Source organism: Choloepus didactylus, chromosome 15 (assembly GCF_015220235.1).
Source record: "Choloepus didactylus isolate mChoDid1 chromosome 15, mChoDid1.pri, whole genome shotgun sequence".
Classification (NCBI taxonomy): domain Eukaryota; kingdom Metazoa; phylum Chordata; class Mammalia; order Pilosa; family Megalonychidae; genus Choloepus; species Choloepus didactylus.
The window spans coordinates 70,642,983-70,659,230 of record NC_051321.1 but is presented as its reverse complement, the minus strand read 5'-3'; the positions used below and the strand labels follow the sequence as shown (position 1 = coordinate 70,659,230).

At 35.3% G+C, this 16,248-nt stretch overlaps 1 protein-coding gene across 4 annotated transcripts in view; it reads right to left on the bottom strand.

Annotated features, from left to right (window-relative positions):
- Positions 1-16,248, bottom strand: part of ADK (adenosine kinase) — a 559,277-nt gene that overhangs the window by 476,792 nt on the left and 66,237 nt on the right. For all 4 annotated transcript variants that reach the window (XM_037804922.1, XM_037804925.1, XM_037804923.1 and 1 more), the window contains exon 3: positions 10,311-10,364. In XM_037804922.1, coding sequence (XP_037660850.1) covers positions 10,311-10,364 — 54 coding nt within the window. The remainder of the gene's footprint in view (positions 1-10,310; positions 10,365-16,248) is intronic.

Sequence of the window (16,248 nt, the reverse complement as noted above, 5' to 3'; positions counted from 1 at the left end):
ATAAATACATACCAACATTATGAAAATTAAGGCAGAACTTTCTATTTAAAAAGTTCTTCACATACAAAGCAAATTGGTTTGGTTATTGCAAACTGGTTCAAAGATACCTAAATTAGAATTTTTTAATAATACAATTACCTTCCATGCAATGAGTAATAAAATATGGCAGTCCATCTTGCTTTTATCAGATATTACTCAATTCTACATTTACTTTCTTCAAGCTGGAAGAAAGGCAGCTTGAAGAAAGTTAATCTCTGTGGCTCTCTGCACCTTTGTTGACTGACTAAAATAATTCCAAACAAGTAACTGGGTAATAATTTATACTCTAAAGTATGTGTTGATAGTTATATTTAATTATAACTGAGACTAAAATTCTCAGAACTACTAAGATTTTAAACCAAAAATAAACTATATTATGATGATCTGTTCCAGGAGACACTAGAAACGTGACCACCTTTCCCATTCTCACTTCCTAAAAAATTCTTTTTCTCTTCTCAAATTTAAAGCATTAGCCAAAGCAAAGCAGAACTCTACACTGTGTACTGTTCACCAGAATTTATTTCTCTACCTTCCCTGGTTTAGAGATATAAAAAATTTTAAAGGTATCCTGGTGGGTTGCTAAGTAAGAAATTAAAGGAGAGTCTGAAAATTAGGTTAAGACAAAAAGAAGCAGTATTTCCATGAGCAATATAACTTTACACATCCCCTTCTGAAAATAACCCAAATCTTCCATATTTCAAAATATATTCACTCAATTTCAACCATTTTTTAATAGTTTGGTTAATGGCAAGAAAGGAGCTTAAATTTTTAAATTTTTTAAATTTTAATTTACTTCACTGTGCACTGTAATAAAGAATAGAAACTATATCAATAGGGTGCTATATGGGAATCCTGTATGCTATACATGATTGTTCTGTTAACCCACACTTCTCTAATAAAATAATATTTTTAAAAAACCACATCAGAAAAGTTTTAGAAAATCTCTCAGCGAGGCAGTTTAAGTCTGGCCAGGTTTCTGGGTTCTCAGGGAAATTTGACAGGCCATTTTGTTTAAATGAGCAGTGCACTGTTACCAAAATAGCCATTTGTCTTCCCAGTGGAGCCCCAAATTTTGTTCAATGATTAGGAGGCCATGTGCTTCTGCTCTTGGAATGAATCTTTATTAAAATAGGTCAATCATAATTCTATTCTCTTTCCAGTGACTGGTTTAGGAATGGACATGTGATACAATGGAGGCCAATGATAAAGTAAGAAGTCTGCTGGGTGATTCTGGGAAAACATTCCCTGTTCTTAAAAAGGAACACTAGAAAGGGGTTATTTTTCCTTTCAGTTTGTTGATACTGTCAAGTATATCTGACTTCTGGATCTGTAATAGCCATTTGTAACCATAAGGGGGTACCAGCCTGGGAACCCTGGGGATGGTAAGCAGAAAAACATGAAAACCAAGGGCGCCCTGATATTACTGAAGCATTCAATTAACCAGCCCTGACCTGCAGACTTATTGTGTAAAATAATAAATTTTCCATTTATTAAGTCATTTTGTGTTAGGGAGTCTGTCAGCTGCAGCCAAAGGTATCATAACACTTTAGAAAAAACTAGTTCTGAAAGTGTATGCTCTCATTTACCACATATTTAAAAGAAGAAAAAATTCTAATTAAAGAAACCTAAATTGGTATTAAGGAAAAAAAAAAAAAAAACACAACACTTCAGAATCCGACCTAAGGGGGCAGTTGCAGAAATTATTCCAAACTTGATCCTCAACACTAGCTGGCTGCTAGCTTATTAGAATTAAAGTCACTTATACATAAAATAAGTTCAAATGTTGAGGGGAAAAAAAGAAAAACAGTTTTTGTCCTCTGCAAAGAGGAGATAAATTACAAAGAAACATACTACTTTATATTAAGTTGGTAATATATAAGGACAAATGAGAAAGGCACCTAATTATATCTTAGGAGTCTAGCTTATTTTCTTAAAGCAGTCTGTTATTAAATATGATTACTGTCATGAGGGTAACAACTATATAAAACAAAAGGCTGTTTATATTTATCTTAACTAACCATCAACTTGTAGTAAAACCAGAAAAGAGCAAAACTGTTGCACATAAACCCACTTAAAAGTGAAATATACAAATAAATAAAGAAATATATAAAAACATCAGAGAAGCAATGCAAACTATCTTTAGAAATATTCTTTAATTAGTCACAAATATTTACTAAGCACCTACTATGTGCCAGGCCCAGGGAATACTAAGACGAATAAAATATGGACTCTGTGTTCCAAGACCCAGTCTAGAAAGGAAGATAAGCACAAACAAACAATGATAAAAGAAGAACTGGAAGTAGTTATTCACGGGCCAGGCATTGCGGAATGGTTCTACATCCTTTATTATTTAATCTTCACGGTAATTCTATACGGCAGTTATCATTCTCATAATTTACATGAGGAAACATTTAAAGGAATAAGTACTTAACCCAAGGTCACACAACCACGTAAGTATCAAAACCAGTATTCTAATTCCAGTCTGCCAGATGGTTTGCACCTAACTGACATGCAATAGAGAAGGCTACCAAAAAGAGTTGACAGCTGAGGTGAGTCTTAAAAGATGAAAAGAAGTAGTAAAGTTAGAGTTGAAAGAAGTTCCATAGTTTTCTTTTAAAATTTTTTACCCATTTATAGTATGGATACCACTGATGATATTTCAGACAATATTTGTTAAAGCTTCTTATGAAATAATTTCAAATTTTAAAATTACAGGAATTGTACAAATAACTATTGTATACTTTCCTTCTATATTTGCCTATTATGAACATTTTACAATTTGATTTACCTCTTTCACTGTATTTTACAATTTACTATAAGTATTGCTGAAACATTTGAGAATACATTACAGACATCAGTACTCTTTACCGGCGAATACTTAAGTGTGTTATTTCCTAAGGACAAGATCATTGTCTTTTATAACCATACTACAGTCATTAATTAAGGGTACTGAACACTAATACATTACCTAATCTACATATTCAATTTTCAAATGTCCTTTATAGCATCCCCTTTCCCCTCCAAAGATGCAATCCAGGATAATGCATTACATTTAGTTGCCATGTTTCTTTAGTTTCTCTTAATCTGGAAAAGTTTCTCAGTCTTTATCTTTCATAATAATGACTCTTTTAAAGAAGACAGAGTAGTTTCTTTGTAGAATTTGGGTTTGTCTGATGTTTCCTCATGATTAGGTTCATGCACTCCTCAGTGCATCACATCAGGAGCACATGATAATTTGTAGTTAAGACAATTTTAAGTGGCAAGTATTTTTTTATTTTAATAGTTCAATGTTTAAATAAGTGTATATTGATAAGATGAGGCTAATATTTTTAAAAGTCAATATACAGAAAAATTTAAGTAAGTAATATAGCAAGTACTAACATTAGCACCACTACATGTGGTACATAGGTTGAACTAAATTCAAGATAGCACTGTGCTAATTTCTACAAGGAAAAAAGGTAACAAATGCTGATGACTTGAATGTAGAAACTCATCATAGGTTGGTGTGTTATTTTCAGTCATATCTTTCAGTTCTGAACTGAGATACGAGATAAGAGAGAGTAGACTGAAATATAAAACATTTTCCAGAAGGATTCTACCAAACAGAATTGTCTTATCTCCTCTACCAACAATTCACTCCCCACCCCTTACAAAGAGCCATTTCCAGTTTTGCATCTATTCTTCCTAAACCGTAAAATGGCATGGACTACAGTAACACATCAAAATGTAAAGGAAAGTCTATTTCAGGAGATTCTTCCAGAGACTAATGGAAGCAGACGGGGAGGTTGGTTGTTCATTAAAAATTGTGAGAAAGCAATAGATTAAAAAATTAAAGACTATAAGAACCCCCAGAAAAATATTTATATATCAATATGCCCTTTTAAATGATATAGGAAAATAATATTACTATTTCAAAGGCATAATACATGCTTTAAATGTAATGAAGGATGGATTCGTTATTAATAAAACTGGCTCAATATTCTTTCAAACAATATCCTTATAATCCTTATATCAAAGAATAAGAATCATCCTTAAATTCTTTATACTACCATATCGCATGCATTTGTTTGTATAAACTGTATTTACCTTATAACAGAACAAGCATGTTTAATACAAACCAAGGGTACAAAGATAATTATCCTGCAAATTTGTTTACAGGCTTACTCATGCATGATCCTAACAAAATCCTTCAATAATACCTAGAAGAGAGTATACTCAATTTTTTGTAAATTACAATAGCACACGTACTTAGGTTCTTTCCCCACCTTATAATTATCACATTTCATTCCTGGTTTTATGGTTGACAATCACTTTTGCTCTCTTTTTTACATTCCATCTTGGAAGTCAATCACATTCACTCTGCCCTCATGGAGCTTACATTCAAGCAGGGAAAACATCTTTGAAGAGCTAATCATGCAATTTATTTCTTAAATATAAAATGGTCAGGGGAGGAAATACTGGTCACAAAAGAAATCCCTACATTCCCACACAGGAAAACTGGAAAACTGGTAGTAGGCTTTGATAACAAAAGATATTCCTGAAAGAGCATAAATTCATGGAAATTGTTTTTGTGAAACATTTTCCTGCATTTCTTTTTTGTATTTCATGATCCTGCTACTTCTCTTTGCTCTTTCTATCGTGAAGAAATGTTGTCCCTTTTTCACAAGCAAAAAAAAAAAAAAAAAAATTCCTTTAGTGAATATTTTCCCATCCAATTGAACAGTAAAATCACCCTGATGGAAGGATAACATCAAATACGAAGTATTGACTCGAGCTAAACTCCAGATGTTCGTTTTGTTTTTTAAAATCTTCTATTAGGCTTTTTTCTACCTCCTCTGGTCTTTTCCAACACAAAACTACAGACTGAGAATTCACAACACCCTCTCTCTGGTTTTCCCAAGCACAAAAAAAAAAAAAAAAAAAAAAATTAAAGTAGCAGAACTGTTTGAGGAAGAAGTTTTTATTTTGTATATACTAATAAACTTTAGATAGGTTCATAAAGGTAACATTTTTACAAGAAAAATCATTTGAACTGATGAGGGAAAAAAAGTGAAATTTGACAAGAGAATTTTATAATCTATTCTAGATAATGCTTCAAACTTAAATAATGGGGAAAAAGTAAAGTTGCAATCTTAATAAAGTTCTACAGAGGGAGCTAGTCACAAAGAATAAATTTATAATACTCAACATTAAGAAAAGATCTAGTCTGTGGGAAATATTAGATTTTCATTCATCAATATGAGCTCAGATTATCCTGTTTTATAGTCAAATAAAAAAAAACAGCTAAATTGTGGCATATTTCTAGTAAGACATACTAAAACTTATGAAATATAAAAGCCATTATACTTTGTGAAAAATGCTTATTTTAAATATCATTCCTCCAAAAAAGTGAAATGTATTATTTTTCCTAAGTCCCTAAGCATATGCAAAGTAAAAAGCACACAGGCTTTCTGTCAAAAAGATCTGAAATCAATCACAGTTCTACCCTTTACTACCATAAGACAAGTTTGGAATTGCTCCAAGCCCGTTTATGCAAGTGGTCCCTGAGAGTGAAACCATAAAAATGTTCATAACATTTTAAAAACTGCACTTATAATATTTTAAAAATATTAAGCATTTTTAACCATGTTGTTGGTCTTACTTGTTCTTATTTCAATTTGATTTTTTAACTTACCAGGTGTTTTTTTCTATTTCTCATTAACAAATACATTTTGCTATGAACAAAACTAATTAGTTTTTAGATCATTTTTAATAAAACAATCTTTGTTTTCAAAGAACTAAGCAACAAACAATAATAATCGATTTAAGAACATACTAGATGGTACAGATTGTCTCTAGTATGCCACTTAATTATAAATCTCTCTCACTGGTTTAGAAATTGGACAACATTCTCTAACAAACAACGGTCTCTCTACATTGCACCAAAGATTCAAGTCTAACAGTGTCCTTTCCAATATGCTTGCTTCATTCCTCTTGTATAATTTATTGTCTCCCATTTCATCATGACCCTAAACTAATAAAAATTCAAATCAGTAATGAATTTTTACAAGACCAAGTTAATAAAAATTAAGGAGTAATTCTGACAAAATAGTTTAATTTTTGACATAAAAAACAGTCATTAGAATTTACTCAAAAACAGAAGAGAAAACAGACATCATATCTAGAACAGCATACATTGTTCACAGTTCACCCTTTACCTTGGTGGCTATCTTGAAAAGCCAAGTAAACAAATGAATCTCTTTTAAAAAGTGGCTTTACTTATGCCTTATACTATAAAATGGAATTAGTTATTTGTACAACAAACTGAAAAAAAAAATCCTCAGATATGCATAAAAAGTGGCATAGATATTTCTGAACTTATTTTCATTTGACTTTGAAACAAAACGGTTTCATCTTCCATAATAACTGCAAATGTGTCCTACCGTAAGAAAGCCCACAATTAAATCTCCAATTATTAAAATGTCTTGAAATATGAAGTAACATTAAATTGGAAAGTAAGTCTCCATTTATACTGTCAGTAGCTTTTCTTTCAGTAGTACCTAGAGCAAACCAACTGGCAAGTAGGTGAAAGAGTATTTACTGAATAAATAGTGTTATTTTTCTAATTTATTCTACTTACCAAACTAAAACTCTGGTATATTGAGAAAAAATCTATAGAAGATTAACAAATTCAGTTCATTATTTGGCCATGAATAGAGAAAAGTATAAATCCCATAGCTTTAGACTAATCACACCACAATCTTAACTGCTTGTTAAATTAACTCTCAAAGAGTCTTCAGTATGTAGAAGAATAGAAAACAGAAAATCAAACCCCTCTACTCAAAGAAACGTGTCACTGTCATTTCTAACCAACTTTTCCTGTTCTGTTGCATGCCAGTCTCCCCCAGAGAACAAGTTTGTGGAGCATGAGTGACTAAGTGTATATGGAATCTGAATCACGAGGTCTCAGAAAGAGTATTTTTAATGAAAACATACTTAATATTTACCACATAAACTAATGCCAAGATAAATAGAGATATCATTGTACTCTCTTATTGTGGTAAACATAGAATTAAAGTTCATTTTCAAAAATGTGGGCTAAAGTGAAGGTGCCAGCAAATTTCTACAATACTAGGGCAAATCAACACTCTCTTTAAGAGGTTAAAATTAAGCTTCAATAATTATGTCTTATGAAAACAAAGCATGGAATTATCAATTGGATAATTAAATTTTATTTTATATACACATTGCTATATTATAAAAAGCTTAGACTTTTTAAAATGGCATAGACTTGGACTTTTTAAATAATCATACAGCTTTTAAAAGAAGGAATAAGAATATATTCATAACTTCCGGGTAGACAAAGGTTTCTTAGATCAGTCAAAGAAAGCTGAAATCATAAAGAAAAAATGGCAAATTAGAGTTCATCAAAATTAAAAACTTCTGCTTATCAAAAGACATCAGTAACAAAATAAGCAAGCCGGAGACTAGGAAAAAACATATCTGACATCAGACTAGTATCAGGATATACAAATAATACCTATAATTCATCAAGAAAAAGACGAACAAACCGTTTTTTTTTTAAATGGGCAAAATATTTGAACAGATATTTAGATACTTCACAATAGAAGACATATGAATGGTCTATTAGCACATGGAAAAATGTCAGCATCGATCAACATGGAAATGCAAATTAAGGCACAGTGAGATTTACACACCACACACCCACGAGAAGTTAAAATTAGAAAGACCACCATCAAATGTTGTTGAGGAAACTGAAACTATCATATATTATTGTTGGTAAGAATGGAATATGGTACAACTATTTTAGAAGAAAATCAGGCAGTTTCTTATAGAATTAAATATACACCTATCCTATGGACCTAGCAATTCCATTCCTGGCTAATTACCCAAGAGAAATAAAAGTATGTTCACAAAAAGACTTCGTACAAAAATATTCATAGCAACTTTATTCATAACAGCCAAAAACTGGAAACATGACAGGTGTCCACCATTAAAAGAATGGATAAAAAACAAAATGTTAAACAGCAATAAAATGTACTGATATATGCAACATGTACAATTCAAAAATATACCAAGTGAAAGAAGCCTTAAACAAGACATTACATATATATGATTCCATTTATAAGAAATGCTTAAACAGGCAAAACTAATCTATGATGGAAAAAAAATCCTAACAGTGGTTACCCTCCAGGAGGGTGGAGGCAGGGAGTGACTGCAAAGGAGTATAAAAGAACCCTCTGAGGTGATGGTCACGTGCTGTATCTTGACAGAGGTTAGGTTACACACATATATACCTTTGTCAAAAGTCAGCAAATGTACATTCAGGATCTGTGTGTAAAGTTCTTCTATGAAAATTTTACATATAAGGGAAAAAAGAAAAAACAAAAATTGAATTCTCATTGCTGGCACACATTGAAATATTTAGGGGGAAGTATTTTGATGTTCGCAATTTACTCCGAAACATACCTAAAAAAAAACTGAGGAATTAACTGGTGGATAAAGGAATGAAGAGGTAAATATTTAAGCCAGTATAGCCGGAATGTTAATGATAAAATCTAGGTGGTAAGTATATACAATAGAAGTTTAGAATTTCTCACCATAAAATATTTTACAAAAAAAGTTCTAGGGGTAAACTATATCTTAGCCAAAAAGTTTTCAAGTGAAGAAACACATTAATATGGATACATTGTTTGAAAGCAGATTTCTGGCACTTTTAATACAGGTCATAGTCTACAAAGACCAAATGACCCTCTACGCTAACTACCTAACTCCCAAACCAAAAAAACTCTGTTACCAGACCTATAAATAACAAGTAATCAATCAATAGCACAGTGACAGTTACCTTCGGCATTGACTATACTTGGCAGTAAAGAAAGAAACAGCACAAAATTTCTTGACAATATATTTAAGTACCCATTATGGAGATTATGATCAAATGGGAATAGAAAACATATGCAAATACTGATGAAAGGCCAGCATAATAATAGGATATACAAACTTTAAGAACTATTAAAGAAATTCCTTCCCTATACATCAGTCTGACCATATTAAAATTATTTAAATTATGATCTCTTTGAAAAAGGAGAAAAAAGAAAATAATTTGGACAAAGTTTAGAAGAGAGTTTCTAAAAAGCAGTTTAAAAAATACTTAGGAAAATTATTACTTAACCTAGAGAAGAAAATAATAGCCCTGAAGTATTCTAACTAAAGTTATGCTTCATATAAATGAGGACAGATGAAGATTACATTCAACTAAACCATGAAGGACCTGAGTTAGATGTTAAAATAAAATATCTTTAACATTAGGGAGCATCAGACATTAGGGAAACTCCCAAAGAAGTGTGTAAAATTCACCAATATATTTGTAATTAGGATATAACCTGAACTATTACCAAGAATAAGTATGGTCCAACCTGAAGGTGTAGTTAGCCTTGAATCCCTCAAAATCTAAATTCTACAGTATTGACAGAATTCTATAGTATTTGATATTGAGTGTTTACATAATAATCAACATTATAAGAATTTTCTTACTACACATAAAGAAAAAAATACATTAACTAAAAAACAGTAGCATATAAAAATTTTTTTAGCTTCTCTCTTTGGGCATTCTTAGGATACTCAAAAGGTTGAGAAGAATTTTAAGACTCCCAAAACCTGCCATTTTTAACTAAAACCCTCATATTTCCTGTAAGGCAGTATCTATTAAATACTATCATAGGACAGAAAAATAGCAATGGAAGAATTACAGAATCATACACAGTTGATACTTTCAAGTGAAAGACAGAAATTTAAGTATATTAAAATCTAAAGAGGTGACAAAATTGTATCCTCATTTCAAACTTTATAGTTAAAGGATTTTACCTTATGCTAAATAATAGCAAGGCATTTACTTTTTAAACAACAAAAGAAACAAAATTATATTTTTCCATCTTTGCATGGAGTGGGGAGAGTCAACTGAATAAGATCCAAAAATTAACAATGACAATTTAATATTTTATCTAGGAAAAGAAAATGAAATTATTTCCCAGTATACCTTCCTTAATTAAGTCTAGATGATAGAATACTACATATCTTAATATATATATGGGAAAAATTATTTCCCGTGTTAACCTTCTTCAATACTTAGTGTGACGTATCCTAATCCTACTAGATTAAAGCCATTATTAATTACATCTTCATATTTTATATAATGAAAAAATAAGATTGTTTAAGCACATCTCTTCCATAGACAGTGTAAACTTTGTATAACATAAAACTTATATACTCACAGTTCCTTGTGTTTTTCCTCAGCCAAGATTTGGTCATCTGGTTTCAGAGAATACCTGTAACAAGAACAAAATTACACTGGTCAAATAAACATATAAGCACATTTGCCTCATGGACAACTGATTATTGGTACAGTCAGTTGACCCCCATCAAACAAGCACTGCTACAGGAATAGATGGGCATCTGTCTTAATTGATAAAACATCTGGCATGCCTGAGCAGATGGTAGTTTGCTGTTCTATTCCTCACTTCCAGTGACAACACCCAAGGTGCTGAAGGGGGATCAACTCAACCATGGTTTAAAATCACAAGATACCTTCAGTATAATTCTGTTGTCCGTCATTTATAATGTAAGACTCATCTAGCAGTTCAAAAATTCAAGAAACTATTACAAAATTAAATATCGAAGAGTTAAAAAAAAATTCATATATGTAAAATCTTTCGGCTTTTAGTTCAAAAAAACAATCAAAACAAAATGCCGTTATTAAGTCATTAAATAAATACTAAATACCTACTATGCACCAGGCTATGTACTAGATAGGATGGCACAGTGAGGAAAATAAGTTTTGAAGTTTTTTATTGAACTATTTGATAGGTAAAATACTTGCCTATGGTCATTAAGCTAAGTCTGAGTGTCCCTTTCTATAAAATAGAGGTTGCTGTATCTATTAAGATAGGGATCTTTCAAAATGGCCTACATGTATACTGTGTACTGCTGAAGGTAAACAGACTTTCTAAGGGATACACAGAAATAGTTTTTTTTTTTTAATTACTCTATCAAATAAAAAAACATTTCCCTCCTTAATTTTCTTCTGATATGGTAGGAGTATATCGGAAGGAATGAAGTTATTTCAGGATATTTGTTTTTCCCATTGCTTTGCTTTGTTTTGTTTAGAAATAGTTTCATGGACAAGTTTGTACGCAACCTTTTCTTAAAATTAATCTGCCTGCAAAGGGTAAAGGTTGAAAATGACTGTGTGTTAAAACTTCAACTTCCTTGTGAGACCAAGGGAAGAAATGTTTATTTGGTGCAGGATCTATATTCTCTAAACAATATAACTTCTACAGTCAGTTTGTTTAAACACCACAATTACATGGAACTTTGAATAGGAAGTGAGATATGGCAGGTCTGTATAGGTCAGAGTAAAATAGCGACACATCCCAAAGTAACTTGGGCAGAGAATAAAAATATATATTAAGAGCTGGGGGAGGATGCAGAGGTGTTGGACTTCCTCACCTGGATTGTTGCTGATGTTCTCACAGACACTGGGGATTGACGGCTCACATGCTGAGCTCTGTTTCTTGGGGCTTGCCCCTATGAAGCTTGTTATTGCAAAGAAGAGGCTAAATCTGCTTATAATTGTGCCTAAGAGTCTCCCGCTGTGTGTCTCTTTGTTGCTCAGATGTGGCCCCTCTCTCTTTAACTAAGACACCTTGGCAGGTGATCTCACTGCCCTCCCCCCTACGTAGGACCTAACTCCCAGGGGTGTAAATCTCCCTGGCAACGCAGCATATGACTCCCAGGGATGAATCTGGACCCGGCATCATGGGATTGAGAACATCTTCTTGAACAAAAGGGGGATGCGAAATGCAACGAAATAAAGCTTCAGTGGCTGAGAGATTTCAAATGGAGTCGAAAGGTCGCTCGGGTGAACATTCTTATGCACCATATAGATAACCCTTTTTAGGTTTTAATGTACTGGAATAGCTAGAAGTAAATACCGGAAACTACCAAACTCCAACCCAGTAGCCTTGACTCCTGAAGACAATTGTATAACAATGTAAATTACAAGGGGTGACAGCAGGATTGTGAAAACCTTGTGGACTGTACTCCCTTTATCCAGTGTATGGATGGATGAGTAGATAAATGGGGACAAAAAGTAAATGAAAAATGGGGGGGATGATTTGGGTGTTCTTTTTTTATTTTTATTTTTTATTCTGATTCTTTCTGGTATAAGGAAAATGTTCAAACAATAGATTGGGGGCAGGAGGGCAAGATGGCTGCATAGAGAGGAGTGGAAGCTAAGTAGTCCCCCTGGAACAACTACAAAAAACCAGAAACAACTAGTAAATAATCCAGAATAACTGCGGGGGGACAAACGAGACCATCCACTCATCCTACACCAACCTGAATTGGGAGGAATGCCCAAGAACACAGCATAAAATCTGTAAGTAAAACCTGCAGATCCAAGTCGTGAGACCTCCTCCCCCATAGCCCGAGCTGCAAAGCCTCCTGGTGCCAGAGACAAGCTCTCTCCCAGCAAGCGAATACAGCTCAGCTGAGCTCCAACTGGGGTTTTAAGTAGCGAGTGTGAACTGCTCACTACAGGTACGCATCCCCAAAAAAACACAGAGGCTTTGGGTGACGACTGACCTGGGAGAGCCGGAGGGTTGCCTTGGACTGGGTCTGAAGGGACCTATCTGTTTCCTTTTTGGCTCAGTGGAGAAAACCCCAGTCATTTTCAGTTTCCAGGGCTGTGACTCTGGGAAGGGTGGAGACACCACAAGCAGAGAGCGAGACCGTTGAAATGTTAATGACCTCCACCTGACGGGTCAGTCTTCTCTAGGAGGAAAGGGATGGGGCCCTTTCCATTCAGAACCACACCCCAGAGCCTGGGGGAACACGGCCATACCTCCTCACACCAGTCAAGAATTATAGGCTAACAGGCATCACCTGCTGGGCAGAAAAGCACAGTGACCTGAGGCATCAAAGGGTGGAGCAATTTTCTAAGACACACCCACAGGGAAACCAGATACTGAATACTTCTTCCCTCCGGGACCTGAGCTGTTCTGGTCTGGGAAAACCTGAATTGGTTAACCAAGGAAACCATGCCTAGACAACAGAAAATTACAACCTACACTAAGAAAAACAAAGTTATGGACCAGTCAAAGGAACAAATGTACACTTCAACTGAGATACAGGAATTTAAACAACTAATGCTAAATCAATTCAAAAAGTTTAGAGAAGATATTGCAAAAGAGATAGAGGCTGTAAAGGAAGCACTGGGCATGTATACGGCAGAAATCAAAAGTTCAAAAAAACAACTAGTAGAATCTATGGAAATGAAAGGCACAACACAAGAGATGAAAGACACAATGAAAACATACAACAGCAGATCTCAAGAGGCAGAAGAAAACACTCAGGAACTGGAGAACAAAACACCTGAAAGCCTACACGCAAAGGAGCAGATGGAGAAAAGAATGAAAAAATATGAGCAACGTCTCCGGGAACTCAAGGATGAAACAAAGTACAATAATGTACGTATCACTGGTGTCCCAGAAGAAGAAGAGAAGGGAAAGGGGTCAGAAGCAATAATAGAGGAAATAATTAATGAAAACTTCCCATCTCTTATGAAAGACATAAAATTACAGATCCAAGAAGCGCAGCATACTCCAAACAGAAGAGATATGAATAGGCCTATGCCAAGACACTTAATAATCAGATTATCAAATGTCAAAGACAAAGAGAGAATCCTGAAAGCAGCAAGAGAAAAGCAATCCATCACATACAAAGGAAGCTTAATAAGACTATGTGCGGATCTCTCAGCAGAAACCATGGAGGCAAGAAGGAAGTAGTGTGATATATTTAAGATACTGAAAGAGAAAAACCGCCAACCAACAATCCTGTATCCAGCAAAGCTATCCTTCAAATATGAGGGAGAGCTCAAAATATTTTCTGACAAACAGACAATGAGACTTTGTGAACAAGACACCTGTCCTACAGGAAATACTAAAGGGAGCACTACAGGGTGATAGAAGACAGGAGTGCGTGGTTTGGAACACAACTTTGGGAGATGGTAGCACAACAATGTAAGTACACTGAACAAAGGTAACTATGAATACGGTTGAGAGAGGAAGGTGGGGAGCATGTGAGATACCAGAAGAAAGGAGGAAAGATAAAGACTGGGACTGTGTAACTTGGTGAAATCTAGAGTATTCAACAATTGTGATAAAATGTACAAATATGTTCTTTTACGAGGGAGAACAATCAATGTCAACCTTGCAAGGTGTTAAAAATGGGGAGGCATTGGGGAAGGGATGCAATCAGCATAAACTAGAGACTGTAACTAATAGAATCATTGTATTATGCTTCCTTTAATGTAACAAAGGTGATATACCAAGGTGAATGCAGATAAGAGGGGGGGATAGGGGAGGCATGTTAGACACTTGACATTGGTGGTATTGTCTGATTCTTTATTCTACTTTGATTTAAGGTTATTTTTCCTTTTGCTGCTTCCTAGCTGTCATTTTTTTTCCCTCATTCTTTTGCCTCTCTACCTTCTTTGACTCTCCCTCCTGCCTTGTGGAAGAAATGTAGACGCTCTAATATAGATAGTGGTGAAGGTGGTGAACACATAAATGTATGACCATGCAGAGAACCATCGATTATTTACTTGGGATGGAATGTATGGTGAGTGAACAAAACCATATTTAAAAAAAAGGGGTTGATGACAAAACCTTGAGGGCAATATACTGAGTGAAATAAAGCAGACACATTAGGACAATTATTGCAGGGTCTCACTGATAGGAACTAATTATAATATGTAAACTCACAGACATGAAATATAAGGTACCAAGATATAGGACGAGGCTTAAGAATGGTGAGTGGTTGCTTAGTGTGAGCAGAATGTTCAATTAGGATGAACTTAAATGTTTGGAAATGAACAGGGGTGTTGATAGCAAGATGTGAGAATAACTAACAGCGCCGAATGGTGTGTGAATGAGGTGGAAAGGGGAAGCTCAGAGTCATATGTCACCAGAAGGAAAGTTGGAGGTCAAAAGATGGAACTGGAGAGGCGGGGCAAGATGGCAGACTGGTGAGCTGTATGTTTTAGTTACTCCTCCAGGAAAGTAGGTAGAAAGCCAAGAACTGCGTGGACTGGACACCACAGAGCAATCTGTCTTTGGGCATAATTCATACAACACTCATGAAAACGTGGAACTGCTGAGATCAGCGAAATCTGTAAGTTTTTGCGGCCAGGGGACCCACGCCCCTCCCTGCCAGGCTCAGTCCCGTGGGAGGAGGGGCTGTCAGCTCCGGGAAGGAGAAGGGAGAACTGCAGTGGCTGCTCTTATCGGAAACTCATTCTACTGATCCAGACTCCAACCATAGATAGACTGAGACCAGACACCAGAGAATCTGAGAGCAGCCAGCCCAGCAGAGAGGAGACAGGCATAGAAAAAAAAAACAAGAACAACACCAAAATAAAAGCGGAGGATTTTTGGAGTTCTGGTGAACACAGAAAGGGGAAGGGCGGAGCTCAAGCCCTAAGGCGCATATGCAAATCCCGAAGAAAAGCCGATCTCTCTGCCCTGTGGACCTTTCCTTAATGGCCCTGGTTGCTTTGTCTCTTAGCATTTCAATAACCCATTAGATCTCTGAGGAGGGCCCGTTTTTTTTTTTTTTTTTTTTTAATCCTTTTTTCTTTTTCTAAAACAACTACTCTAAGAAGCCCAATACAGAAAGCTTCAGAGACTTTCAATTTGGGCACGTCAAGTCAAGAGCAGAACTAAGAGAGCTCTGAGACAAAAGGCAATAATTCAGTGGCTGAGAAAATTCACTAAACACCACAACTTCCCAAGATAAGGGGGGTGTCCGCTCACAGCCACCATCCTGGTGGACAGGAAACACTCCTGCCCATCGCCAGCCCCATAGCCCAGAGCTGCCCCAGACAACCCAGTGTGACGGAAGTGCTTCAAATAACAGGCACACACCACAAAACTGGGCGTGGACATTAGCCTTCCCTGCAACCTCAGCTGATTGTCCCAGAGTTGGGAAGGTGGAGCAGTGTGAATTAACAAAGCCCCATTCAGCCATCATTTCAGCAGACTGGGAGCCTCCCTACACAGCCCAGCAGCCCAGAACTGCCCTGGTGGACGGCACTCACCTGTGACATAGCACAGTCATCCCTCAACAGAGGACCCGGGGTGCACGGCCTGG